Below are 27,860 nucleotides of genomic sequence, written 5' to 3' on the forward strand. Positions count from 1 at the left end.
GATACGCAGAAATGATGCACAATAAGGAAGGCCAAGGAACGGTGTAGGGTCCATCAAAGTCCCTTGTATGGTCTGGGTTTGTGCCCCAGCTCGGCACGGGGTAGAGTGGGCGTCTCCGCCGACCATTGGCGAATGACCGCCAGGGGGCGCTCCCAGCACGGCTGCAAGTCCCTGGGAGCCGCGGGCCCGCGCGCTCCCTAGAGCGCCCACCTGCCGCTCCCTCCCCTCCCGCCGCCAGGGGGCGCCGCAGGCCACCCAGAGCTCGCTAGCCGTCCGCAAGCCGGGGTGCAGGCGAGCAGCTGGGGCGGGCCGGGCAGAGACCATGGACCGCTTCGTGTGGACCAGCGGCCTCCTGGAGATCAACGAGACCCTGGTGATCCAGCAGCGCGGGGTTCGCATCTACGACGGCGAGGAGAAGGTAGGACCGCCCCACGCGGCCGGGCCCTGCCTCGCGCTCCCCGCCCCCGGCGCGCAGTCGGGCCGGCCTGCCGGGCCTCCACGGCGCCGTCCGCGCCCGCGCAGCGCTGCGCCCGACTTGGACGCCGGCCCGGTTCCCAGCGAGCGCGGACCGTGGCCGCTCCCCTCCGCCCCCCGACATCCACCTTTGGGTGGTCCAGCCTGCGTGGGCCGAGAGGGGCGCTGCGGTATGCGTTCGTGGCGCGATCGCGGCGGCGCCCACTTTGGGTGGTCTCAGCATCTGAGACCCGGATCCGGGCGGAACGCCCGCTCTGGCCGGCCCCGCCTTTGTTGGGACGCGGCTGCAGTCCAGTCCCCGTACCCCGTGCCGTGGGTCCTTCCGGCGACGCCGGAGATCTGGCGCGGCCTGGCGGGGCTGCAGATGGATCGCTTGAAAGGGTTTCTGAAACGAAATGCCTCTTTGAAACCCCAAAAAGCTAAAGGCTTTTTTTTTTTTTGTAATTACTTTAGAAAGGACTTTTGTTTTGTCTAGAGCTGTAGTAGGCGGTGCCTTGTCATCCAAGCACAAGCCTTTGGAGATGGGTTTGCCAATAGAGAGACAAATAGTCGCTGGAAGGAAAGGTTCTGCAGGGACTTCCATCAGACGGCCAACTGTCGTCCTCTCCTGGAAGAAATGTCTAAGCTGGAAACAGAAAAAGATGTAACACCCGTTTTTAGTTTCCAGAAGTTTCACTTGCTGTTTCTCCTTCCTCGTTCTGTTAAGGAACTTCCTTCTGTACCTTTGCATACCTCCGGTAGCTGTGCCTGGTCTGCGCGGACGCCAGCTGGAGGCCTCCCGCTGCCCGGGGAATGGGGGGCGGGGGAATCCAGGCGCTTGCGTCCCTTAGGGCGTTTTCTGGTTTTTTTTTTTTTTTTTTTTTTTTACTGTATTTTTTCACCACCATTTATTCCCCGTACACCCACTCCCAGATTCGCCCCCTCTCTTCCCCCCATCACCATCCTGTTGTCTGTGTCCATGAGTCTTTTTTTTTTTTTGCTCCATCCCTCCACCCTCAAACCCCTCCCCCACAACTGTCAGCCTGCTCTCCATCTATAAGTCTGTCTCTATTTTCCTTATTAGTCCAGTTTGTTCATCACATTCCACCAATGAGCAAAATCACACGGTATTTGTCTTTCTCTGATGTGGCCTATTTCACTTGGCATAATGTCTCCATTATTGAGCCAAGGTCTCTTTAAGTCATTTGCCGCCTCAGCACTGTTATGAACTTGGTCTCAAATTGGGTGTGCACCTCTTGGTTGGAGTGGCTGGAAGATGTTTTTGTTTTTTAAAGCAAGGTGGCACCTTTGGAACTGTTGTAAACAGGATGCCCCAGCCTGATGCGCCTGCCCAGCCGCAGTGGGTGTGATGACTCCCCGCACTCAGAACTGAACCCCAACCAGGGCAGACATGCCCTCTGGGAGTCGAGCTTTTGCAGAACACAGCCCTCCACTGTTCTGTCTAATTCCAGCATGAAAATTAGGAACACCTTGCTGACACCTACTGGAACTTTGATACATTTAAAACAATAAAAAATCAAAACTGTTAATCAAAACTGTTAGTACCTGTGTGTGAAAAACTGTTGTTAAACCAGCAAATTCTGGTTTTCCCTTTAAATTTTTGGCTTCTTGTTTTAGCAGACAAGTAGATGTAGGTATCGGAGGGTTAAGAAAGTTAGTTGAGACCCTTTGATCTAGTCAGGAATTCTCTTACCCATTGTAAGTCCTGGGGGTGGTGAGGGTGGGGTGTGGGTGCCTTGAAGTTGAAGTGGATCTCTAAGATGAGCCAGCGCACTGGGTGGTCCCTGGGCTGGGAATAGTCTGAGCTGTTGCTATGATGACCGAGGGCCAGGCTGGGGGAAAGTCCTATGTCCTGCCTTCCAGACCTCGGTGGCTGAAGATGCTCGGAAGCTGCACATCACCCTCCAGACCTAATTGAGTTCCCTTTCAAAATCTTTCACTGGCTCCCTGGACCACGTAGCCTTCAGGCCTGTGCCTCCCGACACGTTTCCCAGGCAGGCACGCACATGGCTGTCTAGAAGACCAGCGGGATGCTCTTGGAGTGTCCTTACTCACCCTTGTGTCTTCTGGCTCCTCATGAGTGTGAAATACACGTTTAGCAAAAATCTGGAATAATTAGAGCACCTGTTCAGTGCAAGGAGCTTCATGTCCAATCTCATTTAATCCTCTCAGTGGGCATGTGAAGTGAGTATTTTACTGAAGGGGAAAGTAACTCTCGGAGGGAAGGTGACTTGCCCAAGACCCATAGGCATCAGGGGACACAGGAGTTAAGTCTGTGTCTATCAGACTCCCAGGGCCTGTACTTTGCGCATGGCGATGCCGTGTTTCAGAAACACAGCCGTCCCCCCAGCCAGACTCTTTCTGTGACATTTGATGTAGCCCACTGTCTGGAAGATGAAGGCTCTGAGACCCTCAGCTGGTAGGTGAGAAAACTGACCCGTCCCAGGTCACGCAGCCAGTAGTAACGGGTGGAGCTAGAATGGATGCGCTGTCCCCGCCAGCCAGGTGCCTCTGGTGGGTAAATCTGGGCTTGCTTACTGATACCGTCACAGTTTTCTTGGGCCCTTTATCACTGGGTAATTTGTTGTTTCCGTAAGCAGTGTAGATGGGTCTTTTGTTTCCGTTCACAGAAGCTTCTGTAGCCGCAGCTAATTGTTGTTTTAATCCTTATTCACAGATATTGATTTTTAGAGAGAGAGGAAGGGGGAGACAGAGTGAACAACAGAGATCCGTTGCATCCCATAGGCACCTCGACTGGGGATCGAACCCGCAACCTTTTGGTGTATGGGACAACACCCCGAACCACTGAGCCCCCTGGCCAGGACTATAGCCTCAGCTAATTTAAAAAATACTTTAAGAAGGTTTGTAGCATGTAAAGTGGCAAGTTGGCAGCATATACTAGAAGGTTTAGAAAGTATTTCTGTTCTTTCATCTAGCTGTTTTCACTTTTAGGAATTTACCCTTAGGAAATAATCAGAAGTACATAAAAATATAGTGAATGAGGTTGCTCATTTCAGCAATATTATGTTACATATTAGATATGTAGAGCAACTGGAAGTAATCTGAATGTCCACTGTAGGGATTGGTTAATTAAATATGGCGTGTCCTAATCAGCATGAGGAATTTGCTAATGATAGGCTGCTAAGTGGAAAAAGCATGTTAAAAACTACAAATATGGCCTCATTTTATTTAAGGATTATACACATGCACACACATATATATATATGAGGTCTGTCCAGAAGGTGTCCAGCCATGTAATATGAAAAATAGAGACATTTACTGAAGAAGATACAAGAAACATTGTACACAAGACAATGACACCTCAGTCCCCTTCAAAGTAGGCAACTTGGGACCTCACACAGTTCTCCCAATCACCATCAGCTGCCCTGTCATATTTTCCTGAATCTCATCGGTGGTCTGAAATCTCTTCCCTTTCAACGGTGATTTTAGTTTTGGAAAAAGCCAGAAGTCGAAGGGCACCAAATCTGGGCAGAAAGGGGCTGAGTCACCTGGGTGATTTTGTGTTTTGCCAAAAAATCTGCATGAGACATGTTGCATGAGTGGGCACGTTGTGGTGATGAATCTGCCAGTTACCAGCCTATAGCTGCAGCCTTCTGAATCATCTGAGTAGTTTCCATGGAGGAATGTTCAAGTTTAAGCAAAATGTGATGCAGATTTGTTGCTCTACTTGCTCAGTCATGTTGAATGCGACAGCCACACAGTACACACGCTCACTCAACAGCATGCACCACCCCTACTGACTAGTACAGCGGAGTCGTCATTGTTCACACATGTGCGTTCCAGGCCACTCTCCCTGGCTGCCAGGTGACATTGATGTCGAGCAAACCATACTTGTTACATTAACAATGGCTGGGCTTTTTCTGGACAGAGCTTGCTCACATCACATATGTGTATTGTGTGTGCATAATATGATCGAGTGATTCCATTTTCTTTTGTAGATTTAAAAAATAGTTTCCAGATTTTCAACAGTATGTTATTAACCGAAAAACATGCTAAATAAAAAAATAAAACGGGGATGATAAACGGTAAAGAAAAAACATACAATAAAAGTGAAAAAATCTTTAAAAAACAGAACGAAAGCGGGTATGAGCGTATTCACCCTACGCCTAAGTTAGATCAACTTTTAAGTAGTTAACATTTTTCTGGTGTTAGAAACAAACCAACCTAAACTTGTCGATCAGGTTCCGCTCACAGTCCCTGGGAACCCCTGAAGGGAACTGTTACACAACTTCTTCACTTGGAGCAGCAACGTTTTATGTTTTTACATTTGTACCCTGTTAATTGTCATTGCAACGGAACACACCCTGGCCTCCCCTTTAAATTCACACCCTTCTGTGTGGGTTTCGGTAAAATAAGGTACGGTTTCTTAGTCCGAACTCTCATGCTCCAATGTAGCATCAGGTATTCTTACGTTGATAAAACATTTGATGTTGGAAAAGGGAAATCTTGTTGTCAAAAAAAGCAATTTTAAAAATATCTTAAACTCAGTTATTTGGCTTTACATACACAAGATTAACCGAAACCTTTGAAGCCGCTCGGAACTCAGTGACAGCAGCATGTATGTTCGACTTCCGATTCACAGGAAAACGTGGAATTCGTAGTCATCGCTCTGTGCTGTTGAGTGATCTCTCACGGAGTGTATTTAAATTACACGGTTTCATGGGTTTCTTACCATTAAAGTTTACTAACCATATTTGTTAATACTTACTAATATTAAGATATTGGTAATACCATCATACCTTACTTTTAAAAAATAATTTTTAAAGTTTCATGTCAGAAGTGTTGGGTTTTTATTACACAGGGACTTTTTAAATAAAAGAATGTTTCCGCATATGTTTGCTTTAACAAAATTAATTTATAAACATTTCAGAGGTACGCAATGTTACGTGTGAATGTGTATTTCCCTGTTGATGGACATTTAAATTCTTTCCTACCTTTTGCTTCTAACAAACAGCAGCGCATGAGACAGTAGTATGTCATTGTGCACACATGCGAATTCACCTGTGGGATAAATTCCTAGAAGTGCAATGATTCAATTAAAGGATACATGTATTTGTATAGATTTTAACACACTTTCCTCCTCGTGTGCAAATGCTCATTCCCCCACAATTCACCAGCACAGTATCATCAGACTCTTGGAGCCCTGCCAATCTCATGGAAGAAAGGGGTATCCTGATGTTCCCTTAATTTGTCTTTTTCTTATCAGTGAGGTTGGGCATCTGTTAATGTGTCATTTGTCATCCCTTTTCTGTAGACCTTCTGTTAAAAATGGCCTTTGCCTCTTTCTAATGGATTACAAGCCATTTCCCTACTGATTTCTAAGAATATTTTATATTTTAAGGAAATCAGCCCTTGATCTCTGATGTCGGTTACAGTTATTTTTCCAACCTGTTACCTGTGCCCTTGGGGGTTTTGCCATGAAGAATTTGTGGGCATACATGTTGGATTTATCAATCTTTTCCTCTAATGCTGATTGCTTTACGTTTTTCTTAGAAAGAACTTCTCCACTCTGAGATTATTTTTAAAATTCTCTCATGAGTTTTGGAATGCTTTTATAGTTTTATCTTTTAAAAAGCTTTTATATATTTATATTTAGAGAGAGGGGAAGGGAGGGAGAAAGAGAGGGAGAGAAACATCGATGTGAGAGAGAAACATCCATTGGTTGCCTCTCTATGTGCCCTGACCAAGGACCGAACCCACAACCCGTGCACATGCCCTGACTGGGAATCAAACCCACGACCTTTCGCTTTGTGGTATGATGCCCAGCCAGCTGAGCCACACCGGTTAGGGCTAATTTTACCTTTTTTCAAGCTCAGAGATTTGATCCATCTAGAACTTACTTTGATGCAGTGTGTTCGGTATGAATCCAACTTTATGTTTGTCGTTTTTTCCTGCTGGGCGGCCCTGTTTGCCCGGTGCCGTTGGTTGGGTCTCCACCTACACGTACTTTGTGTTTGTGTCTGTTTCTGGATTTTCTGAGTATTTAAACATTATTTTTAAAAATTATATGAGTGTTATACATGAATTCAATCTCATGCGGAAAATTCAATCAATTGTGAAGTCTTTGAAAAAGGGCCCTTTGCTTCTGCCCATTCCTTCACATTTTTCTGAGATAGTCATTGCTGACGGGTCACTGAGTGTCCATGTAGAGCTTTTTCTACGACTTCTGTGTGTATGCCTGTAGGTTGGGGAATATGGAGATTATATCTATCTATCTATCTATTTATCTATCATCTATATCTATCTGTCTGTCTATCTACCTACCTACCTACCTACCTATCTATATCTGTCTGTCTGCCTGTCTACCTACCATGGGTAATACGCCCTAAGCTGCTTTCTTTCCCCCCAACTCTGTGTCTTGGAGTCCCGTGGCAGTGCACGGCTCTCGGCCTCCCCACTCTTTTCAGTCTCTGCGCGGAGTCCCGGGTGTGGAGGCAGCCCGCTCCACCCCACCTGTCCAACGCCCCCGGTGTTGCACACCTAGGCTGTTTGCAGGTTCCCCCCAATTTTAACAAGGCTGTACATAAAACTTACGAAATGTGTAACATTGCTTCTCTTTAATTTGTGATAGGCCTCCTTCCAAAATTTACTGCTGCGTAGTTTCTGAGGAAGAAAAACTGGAGCTCACGGAGTGATATGTTATTAATATTTTGTGATGATCTTGCCTTTCTAGATAAAATTTGACGCCGGGACCCTCCTTCTTAGTACGCACCGGCTGATTTGGAGAGATCAGAAAAATCATGTAAGATCCCGTTTTTCACATCTGTTTCTGGGTTTTAAATCACTGGAGTGTTTCTTTCCTGTTTCCCCTTTCTGGCAAAACTATACACAGAACCTTCCTGCAACGAACCTTCCTTTGCAGAATGTCGTCAGGGCGGTGCGTGCCCTGCGGCCTCCCCAAATGGAGTGCAGATAGAGGGTTAGTGCCGTCGCTCCTTCAGCTCCAGAGAAGTCCAGAGTCACCCAATTGAGACTCCCCTTGACTCCTTTTTAAACCCCAGTCGGACCCTACCCTGTGCCTGACGTTCCACGTGTAACAGGAAAACCTCCCATCAGTGGTCAGGGGCCCCTAAAAAGACTCATTCCTGCTCAGCACAGCCCGCTCTCCCGGTTGCTGTTGAGAACCAGGAGGACAGGTTTGCTGGGAAGTGTGCACTTCTACACGGACAGTGAGAAGGACGGCCTGGAGGTCCCTCGGCAGGAGGAGAAACCCGTTTCTTCGTTTCTGGCAAGAGAGAGCAAGTTACGTGTACAGAGCGGATAGCTTTATGCCAAAGAGCTTTAACCAGAAAGTGTGTGTCTGGGAGTAAATTTCAGTGTCACCAGTAAAATAAACAATGTCCTTTATGTTATTTGTATAATAGTGCCCCCCCCCCATGAAACTTTAATTCCACGGATAATCCGTGCCAGGGGTGTCTAACCTGCAGCCTGCGGGCCGCACGCCGCCTGGGATGGCTATGAATGCGGCCCAACACAACATCGTAAATTTACTTAAAACCTCTTTTTGCTCATCAGTTTTCGTTAGTGTTTGTGTATTTGATGTGTGGCCCGAGATAATTCTTCCTCCAGGGTGGCCCAGAGCCGCCAAAAGGGTGGACACCCCTGCTGACTGTACTGAGGTTCTTCGAAAGGTCACTAACTATGGCAAAACATAAGACTCCTTTTGCTCCTCAGGAACCAATTTTTTGTCCCCTTATTGATGATATTTCTGTTGTGGATAATGCGTGCCCCAAACTATTAATGTTCTCTAATTCTTTTAAATGTACTTTCAGGAAAGAACTCTTTTTGGGGGGATAGATATCTTTAAACTGTATGTTTAAAAAGAAAAAAGAAAAAAGCTGTGTGTCTTAAATTAATCTTAGTATAACTTTTTATTATTATATAATGAGACTAATTTAGAAATCTTTAAGCCAGCCATTGAATGCTAGTCATATATAATAATTTTAAATTTTTAAAAAATTTACTGATAAAGGAAAGCTACATTAGTATTTTCTGTTAAAAATGGTGTGTGGGTGAGTAAAGTAGAGAAAATTATAAAGAAGAAAGATCAGTAACACTCCTTAAAGCTGTTTCGATTTATCTGTTCTATCTTTTCTTTTTCATGTAAGATGTATTACATGTAAAAAGTCTTATACGAATACTGCTTTTAAAAAGAGGCACCTACTATAAAGTCAATGGCAGTCACAGCTGTCTCTAAACCTCTTCTGTTCTTCCACTAAAATGCTACCACGGTGCTGTTTTCATCCCGTTTTTCCTTACGTTTATTTCGGGGATAGAGTAACCTAGTGCTTTCACCGTTTTTACGATTAAGTGGCGGGGAGGTCCTGGCACCGCATGAAGCGCTGTAAGCCGCGGGTGCCTGACCAGTCCCGTGACCCGCGGCTTCTGTCGTCTCCCCCCAGGACTGCTGCATGGCCGTTCCTCTTGCCCAGATCGTGTTCATCGAAGAGCAGGCGGCTGGAATTGGGAAGAGGTGAGGTCCGTATTTTACAGTTTTTGTCCACCACATACATTTGCATTCAAGCGGATGTCATCAATTTAGTCGGGGTATTGCTGTGCCAGGGCCGCGTGTGTGGGCGTGGATCTCACGATGGTGTTTGGGGGCGTTATAAGTCACAGTCCTTGGCCAGGGGTTCCTCTCAGGAGGTACTGTCCCGCCTCACACTCCTGGGTCAACGAAAGTCTTTCCTCAAGCGTGAATCAAGTAATAAGGTTTGCTGTAATGTCCTTGGGTTGTCATAAATAAATGTGGTCCAGTTGTCGTTGGGTGCATTTCCACAGACCTTGCTTTTAAATGTCTGTGTGCCTTATCACTTTGTACTTAAAGTCAGAAATGAGAAAAGGAGCTGCCTTTGCCCCTATTTCTAGTTGATCATTGAGTTTCTCACTGTGAATGTTTGAGGAATCAGTGTCAGAGGGTCGCAATAGATTGTCCGGCCAGGGACGTTTATAAGCGATAGGAGCACTGTTTACAACTGGACCAGGGCAAGCCTGAAATGTGACGGTCACAGGCAGCCCCAGGGGCTGTGGCCGCCCTGGTTTAAAACCACGAGTTAAAATGAAAAGTATACCGAAAATTCTTTATATTTTATATTTTAAGTGCATGTAACTGAGGTCAACTTAGGAACAAATATTGCTGATAAGGAATTTTTTTCCACATGGGCCCATCTTTAGCTTTAGCATAGTTAGATACTTCAGTAGATATTAAATGTGTTGAACCTCACTGGAAATGCAAGGCCTGCCTTAATTGTAATGTTACAGCTCGCCTAAAAGGCATTTACTGACACAATAGCAGCCAAGCAATGTTTTGAAAAGATTAGTAAGGTATATATTTTCAGAGTAGGCTATTTCTCTAATTTATATTTTGTCCCTTGTCACTTTTTCCCATCTTATGTGTTCTCTTTTAAAACTTTTACTTTTTGATTGAGGTATAATTGGCATACAACATTGTATCAGTTTCAGGTGTATAATATTCACTATGTAGAAGTTCTGCAAAGTAAAACTTCAAGGGTGTTGCAGATCATTTGAATTTTCCTCTGCTGTGTTCCCAGGAAATCCGAAGTATAGCAAATATACTAGAAATAACTACTTTCACAATAGTGTCTTGTTTTGGAGCATCTTCAGTGAGGAGAAATTTGGTAATTTGCCAGGTTAACTTCTCTTAAATAGTCTCTTTAGTTCCTGGCTCCCCTCCCCCGCAAGCATTTACCATATCTCATTGATTTAAAGATGGATGTAATATATTTTCACCTTTTAACATCTCTGAACCCGAGATGCTTCTTTGATTTGGTCGATTTCAAACTTGATGAAACACGATATTGAATGACCCAAGAAATGAGTGTGTGAGGAAATGGGCATGGGTCTTTTACCCTGACTTTGGGATTTTTAAACGTCATGGTGTATCATAATATTTTAGCTTTTCATTAGGTTTCCTTTGACAAAATCTGACAGCAAGGCTCAGCATTTTCAATTTTAAAGATTATGTCATGCTTTTGCCCACTCACCCCCTCCGAAGTGCCATAGTTTCATCATTCCACCTACCCTGCGAGCAGCCCTGTGAGCTCGCTCGCACGCTCGTCTGCTCCGGGCACGTATGCTTCACCGCAAACACTAGGTGAAGCGTCCTCACAAACCAGTCCCAGTTCACCAAACCAAACATAGGGGCATTAGGGAGGCCCCACACCTGGTATTTCAACTTTGCAGTGATATTTAGGTAACCATATGGGCTTAAACAAAGGGAAACTGAGTGATGGGTGAATCTGTAGTGTGGCCATTAAAAAAAAACAACAACCCTGGCTGGTGTGGCGCAGTGGTTGAGTGCTGGCCTGCAAATCAAAGCGCTGCTGGTTTGATTCCCAGTCAGGGCACAGGCCTGGGTTGCCGGCCAGGTTCCCATGGGGGGATGTGTGAGAGGCTACCACACGTTGATGTTTCTCTCCCTCTCTTTCTCCCTCCCTTCCCCTCTCTAAAAAATAAATAAATAAAATCTTTAACAATAATAATAATGAAATAAAAAATAAAAAAGCTTTAAGCTAGATACGCAAAATATTTTGGCTAATTCTTTTGGTTTTGCTGATCTTTGTAGGACATTGTTTATTGAGCAAGTTAGGAAAAAAGACAAAACTGAACAAATATGGAACATTGTTTATTTGGCAAGTTGGGGGAAAAGGAGGAAGAGGGACGTAAGACTGAGCAGGTGCGGTGGTGTTTTTCGTGGCAGAGAAAATAACGGCAGCCGTAAAGACGACGGTGATTTGTGTTCCTGCCGCAGCCGCATTTTGCCAGTTGTTTTTGCTGTTGAATATCCTTCTGGGTCGTGCTGCTGATCAAGCGGCATTTCCCCCAAATAACAATATACAATGTTAGTTTTGGATGGAGTTTTAGTGAAATGTCCGCTGGTCCGTTTTACACAGATAAGTTTTCACATTTTGTTTTCGCCTGAGGAAGGTAGTGTGCTTTGGCAGAAATTACCGGCCCCCTGGTGACCCCTGGGGTGAACTCTGAAGGTGGGGAATCCCTAATCGTAAACCAGAATCGTAAATCACCTCCGGTGTATTTCCAGCCAATTTCCTAAAACCACATTTTACTGACTCTATGGACCTAGATGCTTGAACTTTTTCATTCATAGCTTGTACATGTTAAGTAGAGAGATCTTTGAGAGCTTCATTAATAGTGAATTAATACAAACTTTAAAAGGATCCTTTTCAGAATATTCTTTTTCTACATGAATTTTAAACATGACCTGACATAGATGAAAGGTTATGAAAATAGAATTAGTGATTTTAGAAAGGCAACTTGGTACATCACATTTGCTTTTTTTTAGTGCCAAAATAGTGGTTCACCTTCACCCAGCTCCTGCTAACAAAGAGCCAGGCCCCTTCCAGAGCAGCAAGAACTCCTACATCAAACTCTCCTTCAAGGAACATGGCCAGATTGAGGTAAGTCTCTATGTGAATAAAATGGACCAAAATGTGTGCTTGAATATACGGGGTCTGTCCAGAAGGTATTCAGTCATGTAATATGAAAAATAGGGACATTTATTGAAGAAGATGCAAGATACAAGAAACATTGTACTCAGGACAATGACACCTCAGTCCTCTTCAAAGTAGGCACCTTGGGACCTCACACAGTTCTCCCAATCACCATCAGCTGCCCTGTTGTATTTTCCTGAGTCTTGTCAACAGTCTGAAATCTCTTCCCTTTCAAAGGTGATTTGAGTCTTGGGAAAGCCAGAAGTTGCAGGGCACCAAATCTGGGCTGTAGTGGGGCTGAGTCACCTGGGTGATTTGATGTTTCACCAAAGAACTCTGCCTGAGATGTGATGCATGAGCGGGCATGTTGTTCTGATGAAGCTGCCAAACACCAGCTGCCCATAGCTGCGGCCTTCTGAATCATCCAAGTACTTTCCAGAGGGGAATGTTGAAGCTTAATGCAAAATTGGATGCAGATTCGTTGCTCTACTCACTTAGTCATTTTGAATGCGACGGCCACACAGTACACATGCTCACTCAGTGGTGTCTACCACCCCCACTGACTAGTACAGTGAAGTCATCATTGTTCACGCATGTGCTTTCCAGTCCACTCTCCGTGGCTGCCAGGTTACACTGATGACTCGCAAACCATTCTCGGTATATTGACAATGGCTGGACTTTTTCCTGACAGACCTAGTGTTTTTGTTGTTTGTTAATAGGATGGAAGACAATATTGTTTCTCCATTGTTAATATGATGAAGGCAACATACCAGGCTTCACCTGGTTCACAATAACATTTCTGATGCCGTACGTCTTGTCAGTAGAGAATGGGCAGTTTGGATGACAGTGGGAACGGACAGCAGGAGCGTGTGAGAGTCAAAAGCGGAGAGAGAGAGGAGGGAGGCTAAGTCACGCTGGTGGGCCACTCGCCAGGTTGGCAGTGGTGTGGGCAGTCCAGGCGGAGGGACGGAGAATAACGCCCTGATGTGGTGATCGACCTCGGTCGGTCGGCATCTAAACGCTCGGCAGCCTTAAATCAGGTGGTCTTTTGTCCCTTTAAACTCTGCACAAATATAACCACTTAAGTGCTTCTCCCATAGTATAATAGTTCATGTTTGCTGATTAATAAGTTGCTGTGTAACTGTTCTTAGACACTTACAAGAGAGTTTCTCTCCCCGCGGGTACCACACGCTGTTTACACTCCCTTTTTCTGCAGCTCCACGCCCAGGGCTCTTCACACAGCAGGCCCCAGGCACATAAGTCACCAACTCAAGTCGGTTTCACTGAGGCGAAAAATACAGTTTTGGGTGGGTTTTTTTTGTGAGCAGAGGCATGTTTTGACCTCAGTTTCTGACTACACATTTTAACTAGACAGATTATTCTCTGCTTCCTTTATGGATAATGGTTGTATATTTTTCTTGGCACTGTGTCTGTTTCACTATAGGTTGAAAACAATCCACAGAATTGTTTAAAGTAAGTCTATTTATTTCACTGTCACTCATCTCTTTGTTGAGAATAGCTCACTTTATATAGAAGGTCAGTTCCTTCTCTTTCTTTTTTCTTTGTTCTTTCTGAAGTTGATCCAAGAAAAGAACTTCCTTTGATTTTCTTTGATGTCTGAAAATTCTAGCCTTGTTGCAAGTGACTGAATAGACCTTTCAGTTAAAGAAATGTGAAGTAATGACTTTTACGAGGGTGCCCCCACCTGACCGACTCCCTCCGCGTGTATCTGTGTGTGTGTGTGTGTGACAGTTTTACAGGCGTTTATCAGAGGAAATGACGCAGAGACGGTGGGAGAACATGCCAGCGTCCCAGTCACTCCAGGCCAGCCGCGGACCCCAGGTATGGTTGCACCTTCACTAAGAAAGATGATTTCTGTGAGTCTGGAACTTCCCAGAAATAAAATACTGGTGTTGGATTAAAAATTAATTTTCACAGAACCTAATTTAGTGCTCTGCTGACAGTCGCCACTTAGTGAAACCAATGACTGCTCGGCAGAGCAACTCAGAGAAGGTGGGAGGTGGATCCCACTCACTCCGCTCTGCTGTTCGCACTCCGGGTGGCACGGGAGGGGCCCTGCAGAGCTCCTGGGGGATGTTTTCCAGGCCGGCCACACTGAACCGCCCACTAGGGACGGACACTCACACATGAGAAAGTTGTAGAATAGCCACCAAGTCCCAGAAGTTTAACTACAATTGTCGGCACATTTGAGACCCTGTTAACTGTCTGACACATACATAGTTTAAGTTTGCCAAAGAAAACATGGATAGGAAATTTCATTAATATCCCAAGGGAATTAATATCTGAGGGTTGCCAAAGAAAAAACGGATAGGAAATTTTGTCGATACCTGACGTGAAGAGTGGCATATGCCATTCACTGATTGCCCGGTGCTGCTTTGTCCTGCTTTGAAGATCACATATAGCAAGAAACTGACATATGTTTTGAAAGGAAGTGAGATGTAATTGTTTGCTGTTTTCTGTGGTTCTTTGTGGGTCCTTTCCCACCATTGAAAACACAATGCGGTGGGTTACAAAAGACTGTGTCCTTCCTATGTAGTGTGTTTTATTTTCTACTTTTTTTTTTTTTTTTTAGCCAGGAAGAATAAGGGCTGTAGGAATTGTAGGTATTGAAAGGAAACTGGAAGAAAAAAGAAAAGAAACCGACAAAAACATTTCCGAGGTAATCCTTCCCCAAGCTCCAGTCAGCTGCCTTTTCAGCTATTTGTGTTTATTCTTTTGGGTACAACTGGGACTAATTCCATTCTGTGGATCGGAGTGTATTTAGTAGTTTGCCTGAAGCTACATAGTGTTTTGTTGCATTTAACAGGTCCACTTCAGGTTGGCAAAATTTAGCCGAAATGTGTTTTGAAAACCTTTTCAAAAAAGGAACAAAACAGCAATGCAAATTTGTTTTCTGTGCTGTTAGAGGATATGATGCATTGTGGCGTGTTAACTTCCCAGTCTAGATGGAATTCACTGGAGGATACTCCTCGTGAATTCAAGGCACTCTATGTAGTTCTTTTGGACGTTTGGCTAACTTAGTTGAGGGGGAAAATGCTGTTCTGTGGCCCATAACCCTGGTCAGACCCCCCCCCAATGTGATGCGGATGGCCACTCGGGACCCAACACAGAGACAGTTAAGAAAGGATCGAACCAGGCCGTCCCCTAGGAGAGCAGCCCTGAGCGGGTACTTCATCGTCCGTGAGGAAGTTCCAACCGTGGGATTCTGCGACTGGTTAATGTGTCCACACATACCATTGGTTTCCTCTGCTAATATAAAAATGGTGTTGGGTTTTTATGAAATGATTCAATGAAGTAATTCTTTAGTCTCTGTAACAGTTTGTAAGTAAAATTCCTTTGATCAGTGCTATTCATAGAATTTCAAAGATGTATATTGATCAAATGAAGTCTAAACTGCAAATAGTTATTGAATACCGTATTAGTCAAGGTTCTCCAGAGAAACAGAACCCACAGGAAACAGGTAGATATCGACTGTAGAAACATTGATATCTGTAGCTATATGTCTCTACACGTAGAGATATCTATTTCTGTATTATCTACATCCTTCTCTCTACGTGCACCCAATGAGGTAAGGAATCAGCTCATGTGACTGTGGGGACCGAGAAGCCCCACAGTCTGTCACCTGCAGGCTGGTGACTCAGGAAAGCCGGTGGGATGAGGTCTAGTCTGCCTTCAGATGCCTGAGAGCCAGCAGGGCCAACGGGGGCAAGTCCCAGTCCGTGGGCAGGCGGGCAGGCAGGGGAACGCGGGGTCTCCCTTCCTCCCACATTTTGTTCCTTCACGCCCTGGACGGACTGGGTAATGCCTCCCCACGCTGAGACGGGCAGTCTGCTTGGCTTGGTGTGCCCATTCAGGTGTGCATGTCACGTGGCAGCACCCTCTCAGGCACACTCAGAGCAACGTCCCATCACACACCTGGGCGCCCCATGATCTAGGCAAGCGGACGTGCAGAATCACCATGGAACACTTGTTCCTGCTGGGCCCGCTGGTTGGAAGTGCGGGTCACTGTGGTGGAGGCACCAAGGGCGTTTGTCCTGCGTGGTGCCCGTGGTCCAGGCTTTGCTGATAGCTCATGTGTAGCAGAGCCATCTGTGTACCTCGGCCCTGTGTGCTTCCAGCAAGTTGTCAGCGGGTCCTGAGGCTTGGCCGGACCTGGGTGTGGGCCCTTCGGTAAGACTGGAGGTCCTTGTTCCTTCATCGGGGGCACACACCTCATGTCCCTTCTGATGGTGCCCGCAGCTGTGGGTGTTCAGTGCAGACATCAGTTGGTTCACTAGTGGCTACACATGCCGGTAGTTTATCATTTATTTTTGGTTTGTTAGTTGGAAGGCTTTTTAAAAGAGATGCTTCCCTTCATCTACTGCTTGGCAGCTCGGTGGACAGTTTATATAGGGAAGGAAGGCCCAGTGCCTCTCCTTCATCATCAGGATGCTGAACTGGTTCCTCGTGCGCCACAGGTGACTGTGTTTCTTTTATACGTATTATAATGAATTCATAAATTTAACGTATTTGATGAGTTTCAATCAATGCAGTTATTATTCCATTTAAAGCTCAGATGGTCCCATCTTTGGCCAGTGCTAGGCTCCTCAGGTTGGCTCCTGAGTGCTTTTGGTGTGACCTGGTGGACTGTGACAGCTTACTTGCAGTCTGCTGTGACAAAAGTTCCAGGACCACCTGCGGACATTTCCTGCCCCAGGTATGGAACCAACCACACCTGAGAAGCCCTGCAAGGAGAAGCCCTTCCTGATTGGGAAGTGGCATTTCAAAGCCACAGTCTACCTTTTAAGACCACGCATCTCTGTTAGATAGATCTTTATTTCTAGGCCTTTTCCGTGGAAAGAGCTAGTTTTTTCTTTTTTTTTTTCTTAATGAAAATACCTTATGAGGTCATACTGATACGTCCTGTTCAGATTTGGGATGATACTAGCAAGTGCTTATTAAAACAATTAAAAAGATATTTTTGGTCATAGCTAATGTCGCTCAGTGGATTGAGTTACAACCTATGAACCAAAGGTCACCAGTTCGATTCCTAGTCAGGGCACATTCCTGGGTTGCAGGCCAGGTCCCCAGTAGGGGGCATGTGAGAGGCAACCGATCTTGTATCTCTCACATACTGATGTTTCTCTCCCTCTCTTTCTCCCTCCCTTCCCCTCTCTCTAAAGTAAGTAAATAAAATCTTTAAAAAAATTAAAAATTTTAAAAGATTTTTTTGTATGCAAATAATTTTGCATTATTAGTGTTCCTTTTTCTGAGCACTGCCATACTGATTTAGTTTTCAACATATTATCTTTCTTAATTTATGAAATGTTACTGTGCTTCAGTCTAATTTTCACAGTTACATAGCTCAAAGTATCGCACACGAGCATTGCGCTCTCCCGTGCGGGTTCCCGATTTACTCAGCAGCTGGTCCCTGCTCTGCGCTTTGTGTGAGCTCTGCATCGGATGTTCTAGGGGCTCCAGTGAGGTGCCAGGGAGGCAGGCAAACAGCCTTCCTCCATAGTGTGAGAAATGCCGTATCGGGAGAAAATAGTGGCTACAGCAAGAACCCAACCTGCCCCCTTACTCCTGGTGGAGTCAGGGAAGGCTCGTTAGCGGAAGTGACGGAAGTCAGGGCCTGGAAGTGGAGCAGCTGCCAGCGGACGGCCAGCAGGGATAAGAGGAGCCAGGTGGAGGGAATGGAATGTGCAAAGGTGCAGAATCAAGAATATTGAAACAGAAAATTCAAGAATACATTACTGAAGCTAATAACCAGAGTAATGGCTGAAAGTCAGTAAGAAATAACGCCACAAATAGGCTTAAAAGGGAACCCCCTGGTTTTACGGTTGATGCTACTTTTTCAGAATTGGAAGGGAAATTTGGAATGCCCATGGCAGAGGGATGGAAGGTTCTACAGACTGGCAAATGAAAAAACAGAGTGAACACATGCGTCTGTACGGCTTTAATTTTATTGTGGGTGGTCTCCACCCACTTTTGGGACAGTTGGCTAATTTCAAATTTTAGAATTTAGAAATAGAAGTGAGGAAGTTTTTGTTTGTGTTTTATAATTATTCAAAATATAGGGAATTCTATAAATGTAAAATATTTATATTCATCTTTATGAACTATAAGGAATAAGGACTAGTCTATGCATTCTGTATGAACTCACTATTTTAGCATTTTTAAATGAACTTACATGTAGTAAGTTCACTTACATATAGTACAGTAAGTAAAGTGATTTACCATATAAAATTTAAAAGTGTAGTCTTCCTCATTTTCCTTAAACTTCTTTTTGTAGTCTAAATGAAGACCTAGTGTGCCAAGTGTGAGAGTGTTTCAGTTCTGGACGCCGGGCTGGTGCGGGGTCTGCCCTCCGCTGCAGGGCGAGGGGCGGCCGGCTGGGCACCCGAAGCTGGGCCCCGCGTTTCCCCCAGAGGTTTCCTGCCCTGCTGGCTGCTGCTGATAAGCCTGCAGCGCCCGGCCTTTTGTTTTTCTGAGGAAATTCCTGTTAGGTGTGTGCATATTCCCCTTTGTTTTCGGTGCTGGCGTGAGGGAGTGGGCCGTGAGGATCCCACACCACACTCTCTAGTGAAGCCCTCTCGCAGATGGGGCTGCTTTCCTGCGTGTGATTGCGGTGGGCAGGGGCTCATCCGAGCCTACGGGTCACCGCTCTGCGTGGACCAGGAGCCCGTCCATTGGTGACAACTGCTCAGTGGGTTTTATAAAGCCACATCTGTGCACATCAATCGGACAGAGGTGTTCTGCACCGTCTGTGTATTTGTGGTGATTTGACAGCACACGTCTCATTCAGTGTGGCGAGATCTTTGACGAGGATAGTCACTGCAGTAAATGAAACAATCAGTGGATTTTACTCAGAAATGTTTTTCGTGGCATCTGAATGTTCTTCTTTAGCGATAGTCACTATACCCAAAGCCACAGGTCTAACCCGCTCAGTGCTCAGAGGCTCATGGTTTCGGTTCAATCGCACCTGCTGCTGGAGCCCGAGGTGCCCGCCGTTTCCACCCAGCGAATGCGGCGGCGCCTCCGTGGGGAGCTGGTGTGGGGAGGGGCCAGTGGCGATTTGCTTGCTTGCGTCAAAGAACAGTAAAAACTGTTTTCTGGACGACTACTTAAGTCACCTTCTGTCTGCTTAGTCAACAGTAACTTTTCTCTTTGCAAATTCGAGAAGTAGTTTTTGCAGTTTGTTTTGGAAAAATGTATGGTTTCTTAGCTCAACTGACTTCTTAGAATAAGGTAGATGTATTACTTGCATAAATGTTTATGTAAATAAATTGACATTTGTAAGAAAATTTCACAAATTTTTCCCAAAAGGAAGAAAATAGAGTGCTTCATGGCTTTAAAATGTTTTAATTCTTTAGACAGATTCCAACAAAACTCATTTCTCCTTTCAGGCCTTTGAAGACCTCAGCAAGCTAATGGTCAAGGTATGTGTCTTTCATACCTATTAAATTGATTCCAACTATGGCGCAGTTTTGAGAGCATATTTTGTTAGCGGACACTTTGGGGACAGTAGTTCCTGCAGTCTCTCACTGCTCTCTTGACAGGCTAAAGACATGGTGGAGCTCTCCAAGTCCATTGCGAATAAGATTAAAGACAAGCAAGGCGACATCACAGAAGACGAGGTAAGCGGGCGGCGTTTTAAGGCATTTGAAACTATACCCATAATGCTTTGATGTTTTGGTGGTTTACCAGCTTGCTTTTTTTTTGTCTTCGTCCAAACACATGCTCATTGATTTTAGAGAGACTGTAGGAAGGGAGAGAGAGAGGGAGAGAAATATTGATCTCTTGCACCCAACCTAAGACCAAACCCAAAACCTAGGCATGTGCCCTGACCGGGAATCGAACCTCTGGTGTACTGGTTTACAGGACGACGCTCCAACCCACTGAGCCACACTGGCCCAGGACCCAATGTGCTTTCTTAATGTGATGTTTTATTTCTTTTAGGACTTGAAGATATGTGAAAATGCCAAAGAGAAAGTCAGCCATGAAAACTGTTAATTCTAGTAGGATTATAGGATATTTCTATAGCTTTTCTTGGAGTATATAAAGCAGATATCGGAATATGTAAGGAGTGTCTATTTTATACATCATAAGTTTGCTGTAGCATTAAATTTGTCTACAATCTGGTCACAGCCATTTTTCTGAGTTTGTAGTTGGAGCATTTGGTTGGCATTAACGATAGCATCCTTGTTACTTAAATCACCTGTCACACCAAACTTGTGAGGTAAAGGGAGTGAGAGATAGCAAGGTGGAAGGAAGAATAATCAGATTTATGCAGGGAACTCCTGGAAATAATGGAGTAGAACTGAATCTATGGTGGAAGGGTTTCGAGTGTCGGGGTGGAGAGACTAATTCTGGATTATCTTTGTGCATTTTTTCCTCTCATTACAGACCATCAGGTTTAAATCCTATTTGCTGAGTATGGGAATAGCTAACCCAGTTACCAGGGAAACCTGCGGCTCAGGCACCCAGTACCACATGCAGCTGGCTAAGCAGCTGGCTGGAATACTGCAGGCACCTCTGGAGGTAAAAACCAAACCTGAATGGTCTTTTGAAACTGTGTTAGATTATTTCCATGTCTTCAGAAACCTTAAGGGCATCACTTCTTTCATGGTGTGGCTACTGTTGAACCAACGTGTTATGTTTTTCTTTCAGGAATATTAAATTAGTTCAGTGTACTTATTAATAGACTCTTTGTCAACAATCTTCTAAATTGTTTTCAATTTTCTTTTCAGATATCTATAACTTTTAAAATCTATTTGATATGAAGTTTTTCTTATCTCATTTTCAAAAGGAAATATATGATCTCTATATATTTAGGTATAATGTATATACATAGTCGGTAGGCAGGGTGGGGCAAAAGCAGGTTCATAATTTGTATGGAAAATAATGCAACAATTAATAAATAATAAGCAAACAAATTGTTTAGTGTACGCACAACTGTCAACCTACTTTTGCCCCACCCTGTATGTGCCCTATTAATTTCATAGTAAGATTTCTCTTCGGGTCCAGCGTTCAGGCAATCAGAACTTTATGTATTAAAGCACCAGCATTAAGAAACACCTCAAACATATGACAAAGCAGAAGAGTATCATGGATCCTGACGTGCCCGTCACCCAGCTCCAACCAGACCATCACTCGGAGTGACCGGAGCAGGCGCCAGCCGCCACCACGTCGCTTTGTCTGTAAACACTTCAATGTGTGGTTACGATAATAAACACGCCTTTACATGTAATTAGAATCCCTTTTCACACCTAAGAGTTAAAAGTAATTTTAATGTTCTTAAGTATCTAGTTTTTGTTCACATGTTCTCTTACAGTTGCTTTGTTCAAATCAGGATACACTGCAATTGGTTGATCTGTCTCTCAAGTTTTTTCTTTTTAATCCTATGGCTCTGCCCTCCTCCCACCTCACCCCACCCCTGCCCCCAGTTTACTTACTGAAGAAACCAGTAGCTTGTCTGATAGAGTGCCTCAGAGTCTGGATTTTGCTGACTTGTGTGTTACCGTGGCTCCCTGTACAGTGGTAGTTACATCTAGAAGTTCTTTTTTTTTTTCTGATGAGAACATTTCATAAAGGTGTTGTACCTTTCCATCAAGAGCCGCGTGTGCCTGTCTTTGTGATGTTAGCAGCTTTGGCCGTCCCTAGTAGAATAAAGCATCTACCTTATTCCATGGAGAAGTAGTGAAGTGGTGCTCTCCTTACTCAGCTCTCCCGCTTCTTCCTTGCTTATCGGCTGGAGTAACAAACACTGTGGGAACACGGCGGGGAGCCCCTCTTTTCCTCTGAGTAAATGTTGAGTAATAATGACATTGAAGCCCCAGTTTTGAACTTGAAATGTCTCACGGTATCTAAGTTCTCCTGTGAGTAAGCAGTATTTTTAAAAGCTTCTGAAGACATTTTGTAATTTCTGATTGCACTCCGACTATGATTTCTAAGACATGCTAGCGGGTGCTCATTACAGCGTAATACTTTCCCCACGTTTCTCATTCTCCCAGGAACGAGGGGGCATCATGTCGCTCACGGAGGTGTACTGCTTAGTGAACAGAGCTCGAGGAATGGAGGTAAGCACAGAATACTTAGATCTCCTTCTTTTAAAACTAAATACAGACTTTCTCCATATCATACAAATTTCCCTACAGGGAACACAATTTGAAGAAGGGCAGTGACTCTGCAAACTGTTTTGACAAAGAGTACGGTGCAGCGCAAAGAGCACTACTCTGGGGCCCGGGGGGGATTCTGTGCTGGTTTGGCCGAGTGGACTCGAGTAGCTACTTGACCTCCCAGACTCAGTCCCACCTTCAACATCAGGGTTTGGACCGACAGCTGCCTTGCAGCTATAGAAGTCTGTGCGTGTGCTGTGATTAATACGGTCGCCCTTGTGCCCTTTCTCTGTGGGCTGGACACAGAGTGCCCGTAGCGACCACCGAGGGAGAGCTGCCACGCTCCCCGGGCTGTGAGTCAGCTCTCGCTGACCCTTCATACCCGCATGTCCTTGGCCACCAAGGCTCTGTCCGGCACTCCTTGTGCCCTGATGGTCAAACGTGGTTCTGCGGCATCGCCAGTGAGCCCCATCTTTCCTGCTCCCTTCCCCCCAATCCCACCCCACCCATGAGGTGAGCCTGTGCCCTCTGGTCCTGTTTGAATGTCCCTAACTGCTGTTCATTCACTCTCCCCCTGGGGGTTCCCACCTCGGCCCTCCCAGCAACCCAGGGAGGCAGCTCCTGTGACTCTCCCAGGCTCAGGTTACCTGCAGAGGAGGAAATCGAGGCTTAGACAAACGAAATGTTTTCACCGAGGCTGCCCTTGGAGCCGGTGGTTTGTCAGGGGTTTGGATCCAGGCTGGGCTGACTCCAGGGTCGTTTGGTGTGGCTCAAGGCCATGCTTGACACTCACCCCGCCGGGCTCATTCTCTCAGGCTCCACGGCCCACAAGGGGAGCCACTAGCTAGCTACATGTGATGACAGTGAATCCAAATTGACACATGTGGTACATGTAAATCACACACCTCATTTAGAAGAGTTAGTACAGAATGAAGAAATGTAAATATCTCAGTAGTAATTTTTTATACTGATTATTACAAAGTGGGGCAGAAGTAGGTTTACAGTTGTGAGTACATAAAACACAGTTTATTCTTACATTATTACTTATTAATTATGTTATATTCCATACAAACAACTGTAAACCTACTTTTGCCTCACCCTTACGCTGCATTTTTTACGTATTGGGTATATTAATTTCACCCGTTTCTTTTGACTTTTTAATATGGCTACTAGAAGATTTTAAAATTACTTATGTGACTTAATGTACATTCCATTTCTATTGGCTAGCACTGGTGTAATGAATAGAAATCTCTGCATCTTCATTAACATTTTTGCCTTGTAGTGATTAAGCCACCCAAAATCCTCGATGAGCGATCAGCTTTAAACTTCCTCTTCCGCTCAGTGATCATTACAATTGCACAGCGTCACACCATTAATTCGCAGTGTGAACTGGATTTTTTCTTCCCCCATTAGCTGCTCTCGCCGGAAGACCTGGTGAACGCCTGCAAGATGCTGGAAGCTCTGAAATTACCTCTCAGGTAAAAGCGCCTCCGCAGGGAGTTTGCCAGCTATGGCCACTGCCCTGCAGAGTCAGGCAGGAGGGCTGGCCAGGTGCACCCTCCTGGGGGCGAGCCAGCACCCGGCCCGGCCTGAAATTAATGTCAACAGAACAGACTGGGCACCACAAGCACCTCCGTCACCCCAGCTTCCATCATCTGTGTGGTCTGAGGAGCGTGGTGGCCTGGCTCAATGGTGTCGGGGCAGAGAGATAAGAATGGGGCCCCTCTCATGGGGTCACAGTCCCTAGCCCCTCTTCCCTTAGACGGTTCGTGTTTGTCTCTGGGGACTCAGAAGTGCAGATGTTCAGCTGTGAGTTGTTTCCCTTATCCTCAGGTTAAAAAACAGTTAGCCAGTCAGGGATGGCGGCCCCGAGAACAGAGGGAATACTGTGGTAACAAGTGTGTGTGGCGCCAGGCGAGTCCTGGAATTATCGGGGTGATGCTTCATAAGTTACATTGCTGTCTCACCACTGTGGTACACCTGAGCCTAGTCTAAAGTAGCATCGAATGTCAGCTATGTTTGCAGAATATTAAAAAAATAAAAATAAATGAAAACTGAAAAAATCGTAGCCAGACATAAGTATTTATTTTAGCATGTGGATGGTTGTTCGCAATTTTATGAACTGTTCATTCATGAGCTTTATAGCTCTGCCGTAGTTGCTTGTGGTTGTTAAGTTTTAGCTGTTGTTCTGTGTTACTGTTGCTGCTCTCCTACCTGGGCGTAGAAGAAGGTGCAAAATACTCGCGCCTCCTTCGTGGTCGGAGGTCGCAGGTGCTCAGCTCTGCTCTCCCTCCTGCGCTTTGCAGGCTCCGGGTGTTTGACAGCGGCGTCATGGTCATCGAGCTGCAGTCCCACAAGGAGGAGGAAATGGTGGCCTCCGCCTTGGAGACGGTGCGTGAACCCAGCTTCCTCCAGGCACCGGGGCATGGCAGGGGGACCGGTGCCCTGCCCGGCAGCTGGAGAACAGGATTTCCTTTCGGACTTAACTTTCCTCACAACTAGCATTTGCCGGCCCGGTTAAAAATGGGTTATCATGAACAATGGATAAATATCAATCAGAGTTATTCTTTGAAAGCTTTTCAAAACTTACTAACACTCAAAACATCTTAAAAGAAAGGAGAATTAGAATTAATGAGGTGCTCTCTTTTTGTTTGAAGCTCAGTCTTGAGAACAGGTTTTTAACTCTGTTAATGAGAATGTTTTCCATGACAGAACTTTTCCTTCTGCAACACCTACACAAGTAGCATTATAAAACATCACCAGTTGTTCTAGGAAATAATTGTTTCAAATAATATGAACAGCCCTGGCTGCTGTGGCTCAGTGGACTGGGTGCTGGCCTGCAAACCAAAGGGTTGCTGGATTGATTCCCAGTCAGGGCACATGCCTGGGTTGCAGGCCTGGTCTCCAGTGGGGGTGTGGGAGAGGCAACCACTCATTAACGTTTCTCTCCCTTTCTTTCTCACTCCCTTCTCCTCTCTAAAAATAAATAAATGGAATCTTAAAAAAATATACGAACAGCAACTGTAGTTTAGGTGGATTTTATGGCCAAACTGCTAATACTCGTTAGGGTACTGGAAATAGTCCTGCCTGCATAGACTCTCTGGTGAGCCTGTATAATTTAAATAACTCACATTTATTACATGTTTTATTTTAAACTAGATGAAAAAACCCAAGACTATAGATATTTTGACCACATATTTTAAACCAAACCTATATATATGGTCCTTCACTGGATCACGTAACATGAATTCAGTTAGAATTTGTTATATGTTCCTTTTCAGAAGATCAAAGTTTTTTTTGACCTTAGTATAGTGCCTTTATTATATTATAGAGGGCTCTATGTTATTTGAGCCTCTACATGATTTGACCTGGGTCCCTCAGCTTTTGTAGAATTAAACATTAGTAAAGAAGACTTAGCTCTGTAGTGAGTGTTCGCTGGACTCTGGTAGAAAACTCAGGAAGTTATTTCCTGAGTGTAATGGTAGGCAGTCTCTCTGTTAGTACCTGCATGGTCTCCACGGTGACGTTTTTTTTCCTGCTGTGTGTTTCTGGTAGGTTTCAGAAAAGGGGTCCCTTACATCAGAAGAGTTTGCCAAGCTCGTGGGCATGTCTGTCCTCCTGGCTAAGGAAAGGTAAGTGGGGTCCTCACTCCCTGTCACAACCTGTGCTTCTGAACGGGCAGATGACTGGCTTTCTCCCTCAACCCCCAGGTTGCTTCTCGCAGAGAAGATGGGCCACCTTTGCCGGGACGACTCCGTGGAAGGCTTGCGGTTTTACCCAAATTTATTTATGACACAGAGCTAAGGGTCTTTTGTATGTTAAATACTTCTCCTCCATATACTTGCGTTGTATAGAGTTTGTATGATATCAAGCTAAGAATAAACACCGATAAACTGAGAATGCACTGGAGCTCTGCAGTACAACGTAAAACCCTTTTATTTTCTCCCTAAATATTATGGTCTAGGAAGTTGACTTAGGGCAAATATAGGAAAATAGAGAAAAATGAATGCCAGTGTGAATTTGAGATCATGCCACAGTTGTGTTGAACCCTTGTAGTTTAACTTGAAATATGGTGAGTTTTAACTTGATCATCAGATCTAACCACTTTTTAAAGAAAGAATTTAGTTCGTGGGGGAAGAAAAAGAGAAGCTGCGCATTTGGACAGGTTAGGTCGTTATTTTGGTGTGACTAAAACTCACCGAACTGTAAATAAGTGAAGTTTTTCTGTGTCTAATGCGCCCCTTTTGGGGGGTTTCCAAGAAGCCAGCTCTGCCACCGAGCGGTTTAAGGACCCAACACTGTTGGAGCAGAGCAACCGAGCTCAGGGCACCACCAGAGGCTGCCCCCGGGGGCTTTCCGTCAGAAGGGGTCACGGCGTGTCTTCCCAGACCAAATGAAGCACCTTAAAAACGTAGGGAATTTTATTTGACTTACACAGGTATTGTCTGACTCATTTCTTTTTTTTTTTAAGTGGTGATTTCATGGCTGGCATGCAAAGAATGCAACTATGTCATTTTGTTTAAAAGATGCTGTGGATTTTGAAACTGAATTAAAGAGCTGTGTGGACATGCCCAGAGCTATGACTGCAAATTCGGGAAGCAGATGGCTCAGGAATCCCCTAGGACCGTGTGGAGGGGCTGGGAGAAGCTTTGGCCTAGGGACCTTGGTGCCCTTTGACCTCAAGGCCAAGGCATAGGAGTGGAAAAGTGATACGTCTCCTTTCCCATCCCTCAAGGAGTTTCCACACTGAACTTTTAAAAACCTTGCTGTCATATTCTAGCAATTATTTTTTCTTTGCCCGATACATAATATGTCGCGTGGAGAAGCTTTCCTGCCAAAAAGTATTGCGGAGGTGACAAAAACTGGCCGACACCCAATTTAGGTGGCTCGGGTGTTCAGGTGGCCTCCCCGACTTCCTGTGTTCTGGCCGTACAGCTCACAGTGTGTAGGATGCACCTCCAACTCAGGGCCTGATGGCCACCGAGGGGACCCTCCTCCTGAGACTGAGTCACAGGGGTAAGGGACTGATGGGTTTTGGCCAAATGTCCGGAGGGAGGGACGGACGGGCTCTGTGTGGAGGAAACCATTGAGACCCAGAGGAGATGGTCCCCAGGGTCACACACCGGGGTCCCCGAGATATCCTCACCGAGTGAGGAGGCTGCTCCAGATGCCCGCTGGGAGGGGTCCTCTGCCGCAGGCCCAGGGGGTCCCTCTAGGAGCAGCCACAGTCGGTCCCCTGATCCAGCCCGAAAAGTGGCTGCGGCCGCCTCACCTCCTCCAGCGACTCAGGAGCATGGTGGCTGAGGCGTCCTTCTCCAGGCTTCACTTTGCAGACCCGTCACTGATTCTGCTCTGTGACGTCAGTCCCGATTCCCTCACCACGCAGCCTCGGGCTTGTCTTGGGGAAAATTCAGGGTCCGGCTGCCCAGGTCTTCTGGGCCTTCGTGGAAGCCTGTTTGCATGTCCCCTCTACCCCCAGCCCCCCCCCCCCCCCCCCCCCGTCTCTGGGCTGCAGAGCTGAGACTGTTTGAGCCACTGGATGCAGCGCTGGTGGTGCACACTTGTGGCAGCAAACTCCCACGTTCAGCACGTGCATGTACGTTAGTGGTTAGTGTGGCAACACAGTAGCAAACATGGAGCAACCTGAATGGTGTAAAGTGAACTAAAGAGGCAGTGAAGTGACATGTGAATATATTTTGCAAACAAAAAATAATTAAAAAACAAATATGATTGCTTTCATTGTTTTACTTTAAAAGTGGGCATTCTTCACTCT

General features: G+C 45.5%; 1 protein-coding gene across 1 annotated transcript; it reads left to right on the forward strand.

Annotated features, from left to right (window-relative positions):
• Positions 1-244: 244 nt before the first annotated feature.
• Positions 245-27,581, forward strand: VPS36 (vacuolar protein sorting 36 homolog). The gene is made up of 14 exons (XM_053916598.1): positions 245-418; positions 7,169-7,237; positions 8,898-8,968; positions 11,819-11,933; positions 13,719-13,808; positions 14,560-14,646; positions 19,376-19,408; positions 19,529-19,606; positions 20,376-20,510; positions 21,983-22,048; positions 23,501-23,565; positions 24,394-24,478; positions 25,643-25,719; positions 25,798-27,581. The coding sequence occupies exons 1-14, from the start codon at positions 323-325 to the stop codon at positions 25,889-25,891; spliced, it is 1,161 nt and encodes a 386-aa protein (XP_053772573.1). The 5' UTR covers positions 245-322; the 3' UTR covers positions 25,892-27,581.
• Positions 27,582-27,860: the final 279 nt, after the last annotated feature.

The sequence above is a fragment of the Desmodus rotundus genome, chromosome 13 (assembly GCF_022682495.2).
Source record: "Desmodus rotundus isolate HL8 chromosome 13, HLdesRot8A.1, whole genome shotgun sequence".
NCBI classification, from domain to species: domain Eukaryota; kingdom Metazoa; phylum Chordata; class Mammalia; order Chiroptera; family Phyllostomidae; genus Desmodus; species Desmodus rotundus.

Excerpts from the sequence above, each read along its gene's own strand:
- VPS36 (XM_053916598.1), top strand. The coding sequence starts at position 323 with ATGGACCGCTTCGTGTGGACCAGCGGCCTCCTGGAGATCAACGAGACC. Across the intron at positions 419-7,168 it reads TCTACGACGGCGAGGAGAAG|ATAAAATTTGACGCCGGGAC; the intron begins GTAGGACCGCCC and ends TTGCCTTTCTAG. Across the intron at positions 25,720-25,797 it reads GTCCTCCTGGCTAAGGAAAG|GTTGCTTCTCGCAGAGAAGA; the intron begins GTAAGTGGGGTC and ends CTCAACCCCCAG.